Source organism: Ailuropoda melanoleuca, chromosome 6 (genome assembly GCF_002007445.2).
Source record: "Ailuropoda melanoleuca isolate Jingjing chromosome 6, ASM200744v2, whole genome shotgun sequence".
In the NCBI taxonomy this organism is placed as follows: Eukaryota; Metazoa; Chordata; class Mammalia; order Carnivora; family Ursidae; genus Ailuropoda; species Ailuropoda melanoleuca.
The window spans coordinates 72,677,823-72,681,706 of record NC_048223.1 but is presented as its reverse complement, the minus strand read 5'-3'; the positions used below and the strand labels follow the sequence as shown (position 1 = coordinate 72,681,706).

The 3,884-nt window shown below is 40.5% G+C and overlaps 1 protein-coding gene across 1 annotated transcript; it reads left to right on the top strand.

The window, feature by feature from the left end:
• The first annotated feature begins 545 nt into the window (after positions 1-545).
• LOC117802589 (DNA replication ATP-dependent helicase/nuclease DNA2-like) lies at positions 546-3,295 on the top strand. The gene is made up of 3 exons (XM_034661778.1): positions 546-618; positions 2,026-2,208; positions 3,076-3,295. The coding sequence occupies exons 1-3, from the start codon at positions 548-550 to the stop codon at positions 3,278-3,280; spliced, it is 459 nt and encodes a 152-aa protein (XP_034517669.1). The 5' UTR covers positions 546-547; the 3' UTR covers positions 3,281-3,295.
• Positions 3,296-3,884: the final 589 nt, after the last annotated feature.

Here is a 3,884-nt window from a genome sequence, read left to right as displayed (position 1 = left end):
CCGGGATCCATCCCGCCTGGGGCTCCCTGCTCAGCGGGGAGTCTGCTTCTTCCTCTGCCCCCCTCCCCGTGCTCTCTCTCTCAAATAAATAAATAAATAAATAAATAAATAAATAAATAAATAAATAAATAAATAAAATCTAAAAAAAAAAAGAGGGGAAATTGTTTCCCAAGAAAATGGAAAATTCTGCAAGCTAACAAGGGACACCTGGTTTTGGGCAATTGGTTCTGTTCTAAGAGTGTGTGCTGAGCAAGGGTGGGCGTGTCTAGAGAAAGTGTGAGAGCATTTAGTCTGGGTCAGATTATGAAAACTCCCTATTTCCCAAACCCTAAGGCAAGGGAGCAGACTCCGTTAAGACCACCACGACCCGTCCGGCGCCCCGCGGGGAACTCGCCAGGCTGGGAGGGGCGCCTTCGCGCAGGTCCCTTGGGACCACCGCGGGAAGGCGCATGCGCGCGGCGCCTCAAAAACTCGCGCTTCTTTTTCTCGTCGGAGCTGCTGGGTTTCTCTCATTTTATCTGGTGACGGTTTGCATTGTCCGCCCGCTATGGCGCGACTGGAAGAACTGGAGCAGCTGAAGAAGAGTCTCGGGGAAGAGGCTGAGCCGCCGGCGGAGCTGTGAGCGGAGCGGAGGGAGGGTCTGGGAGTCAGGCGGGAGATTTGAAAGAAAGGAGCGGGAGAGGCCGCACCCACGCCTCCGCGGCGCCGGCGCGGGATTACATGACCCCAACGCCTAACGAGTTTCCAGAGCTGGGGTCTGCTTCGTAGTGTTCTCTTTGGGGCCACACTGGGGCCAGAGCCCAGAGACTGCTCACCCAACGGTTCATTCTTTCTCTTGATATCACTTGCCCGAATTCGGGGAGTGCCAGCCGCCTTAAGCGCCCTCATAAAGGGAAATTGCACCTGCTTGATGCTTTCCTCAATGTTTAGTTGGGGAATCTTGTTCCAGGAGAACTCTCTACCCTCAACTTGGACTAAATGGTCAGGGCAACTTGACCCACAATCATGGTGTGGAATTATTTTCAATTAATAATAATGATGCTAATTCTAGTTGACGGATCTTTGCGTTTTGCGTTTTGATCAGCATTATCATTTGCGAAATCCTTAAGGCATCCCAGCTGACCTTGGGAAATTCATGGCCTGAGGCTTCCTGGAGTAGGTGAATGAGGCGATTGCATAGTAATCAAGCCCAGGATTGGGTATTACAATTAGAGAGGTAATGACGTTGGGCTCTGTTGTACTGTCACTGACAAAGACTGCAGTCAAACTGTAAAGACTAATGACGGACTTAATGTTTTCTAGAACGGTTAGCGAATTCTGCATAGTTTTCAGGCGGCTAGGTTTAATGGATAAAAGTATTGTGAAGTTGACTTGCCCATTATAAATAAGAAATGTCTGTGTTGCTTTATGAAGGAATGAGCTAACATGACGGGTAGTAAGCTTGCTTTTCTCTGCGGGGTAGGGGCTAGTTGATTCTCACTGAGATTTTACACAAAGATTTTCTTCATTAAGTAGTAGTTTGGAGTAGATGATTTCTAAGTAGGCCTAAAGATTAATATAATACTGTGGCTTACAGTAGGACTTCAGCAAACCACCCACACTATGCTTTTCCCTAACAAATATCCCTTTCATTTACAAAAAGGATAATGTCCAAGACATTTCCTTTTGTTTATACTTTGGGAAGGTTTGTGCCAGCGGTAGGAATTTGTTATTTAATATTTTTCCATTTATCGTTAATCCTCATAATCAAGGATGCCCCACAGAGCTCCTCGTAAGAACTTATACAGTATTTGGAAAAATCCATATCATAGGCATGTTTTAAATGGCATTACTTCTGGGAAGTTTTTAGAAGAGGAATTCTGCTATTCCCTTACTCTCTTAATTTTCACCTGTTTAGCTAATGGTCATTGTGATAAGCTTTCTAGAAAAAACAAACCTAGAAAATTGAGAAGTTTGGTTTGTAGGTAAAGGAAATTGGATGGCTTCTTATTTCATGCTAAGTTGTTTTGTTTGTATATGTTTTAGATTTCAGAAGAAGGTGGAAGCTTCCTTCTCTAAAACACTTCTGAGCCGAGGAATGGATAACCGATACCTGGTATTAACAGTCAATATTGTACAGAAGGAAGAAGGAACCCATGAGAAACACCTAATCATCACTGCTTCCCAGTCACTAGAAAGTAAAGAACGGTGTATCCTTAGGAATGACTGGTAATTTTCGTGTGACTTTGAGTACTGATCTGCATAAGGGTACCATCTTAAGACTCATCACATGGACTTGTGTGGATGTTGCTATAATTTAATTGTTAATAAATGAAGTAGATATGAACCTGAATTAATTTCGTGTAAAAATTGTGCTTGTTACCCCAATATCTCAAGCTCCTTATTCTGAAACTTTGTTTTTATTGTCATTTGAAAATTAACTACAAAGGGCCTTATTAAATGACTACTTCCAAAATTTCCCAGCGCTTTTTGTTTTAAGATTGCAGCTTTTCACTTAGAGCAAAATTAATTACAGCTTAAGAACAGTCTTAAACCCTAGATTTCTCTACTCAAGCAAAGTATGGTATGTGAGGGGTGAAGGGGAAATGCAGAGAAAGTAGAGGTCTAATTTTGCCTCTTTAGGCTCTCTGACTAGATAAAAATGATAAATATGATTTTATTCTTAACACATTGGGTTTGGCTTCATGCCTCAAGACTTACAGAAATTGTAGATAAGCTAGAAGTCTTTAGAATGAGAGAATTATTATTGAAACAACCTAATCCATAATTGCAGCTACGTGGTAACACTATTAAAGATTTGGGAGCTTTTGCAGTAGATGATTAACATTAAGCAGTTTTCATTTTTGGTATTTAAGGAAGACCCCTGAGTATTCTCTGGTATATTTCAAAGGTAGAAAGGAATAGAGTGACTAGGAATTGATTCAAAAGAATGCATCCTAGTATTAAATTTTTTTGAAAGACCCAGAAATTTACAAATACTATTCCTTCAGCTAAAATATTCACTTACTTTTTGAGGCTTCCTTAATATGTTTAAAAGTAGGAATCTAAACTATGTATACTTCACTTTATTTGTAGGTGCTCGGTGCCGGTGGAGCCAGGGGACATCATTCATTTGGAGGGAGACTGCCTATCTGATACTTGGATAATAGATGAAGATTTTGGATATTTGATTCTATACCCAGACATGCTGATTTCTGGCACAAGCATAGCCAGTAGTATTCGGTGTATGAGAAGAGCTGTCCTGAGCGAAACTTTTAGGGTGAATAATATTAACAGCTAATGTTTCTACAGGGTTTTAGAGTTACAGAGCACTTTTACACTTTTTTTTTTTAAGTCAACTCATGTATACATTTTGCTGTTCCCAAACATTGTTATTTTGCAAGTAAATGAAAGCCGAGGATCTTTTAAAAATATAAATATCATATCTTTATCATACACAGTAAAATGAATAGTAATTCCTTAATATAATGCCTGATTTATCTGTAATGTCTTTTATCTTTTTATTTTTATTTTTTTTAGAGAGAGAGAGAGTGCTTGCGAGGTGGGGGGGGAGAGGGAGAGAGAGGATCTCAAGTAGGCTCTATGCTCAGCGCTGAGCCAGATGCAGCTCCATCTCATGACCCTGAGATCACGATCTGAGCTGAAATCAAAAGTTGGATGCTTAACCAACTGAGCCACCCAGGCATCCCAAGAAAATATCTTTTTATTCAGTTGTTTTCTTAGAGTCAGTCAGAATCCAAACAAGGTCTTGTCTTTTCCTCTTCTTCTTTTTTGTTTTTTATTTTTTTATTTTTATTTATTTATTTTTTAAAGATTTTATTTATTTATTCAACAGAGATAGAGACAGCCAGCGAGAGAGGGAACACAAGCAGGGGGAGTGGGAA

Excerpts from the sequence above, each read along its gene's own strand:
- LOC117802589 (XM_034661778.1), top strand. The coding sequence starts at position 548 with ATGGCGCGACTGGAAGAACTGGAGCAGCTGAAGAAGAGTCTCGGGGAA. Across the intron at positions 619-2,025 it reads GCTGAGCCGCCGGCGGAGCT|ATTTCAGAAGAAGGTGGAAG; the intron begins GTGAGCGGAGCG and ends TATATGTTTTAG. Across the intron at positions 2,209-3,075 it reads TGTATCCTTAGGAATGACTG|GTGCTCGGTGCCGGTGGAGC; the intron begins GTAATTTTCGTG and ends CTTTATTTGTAG.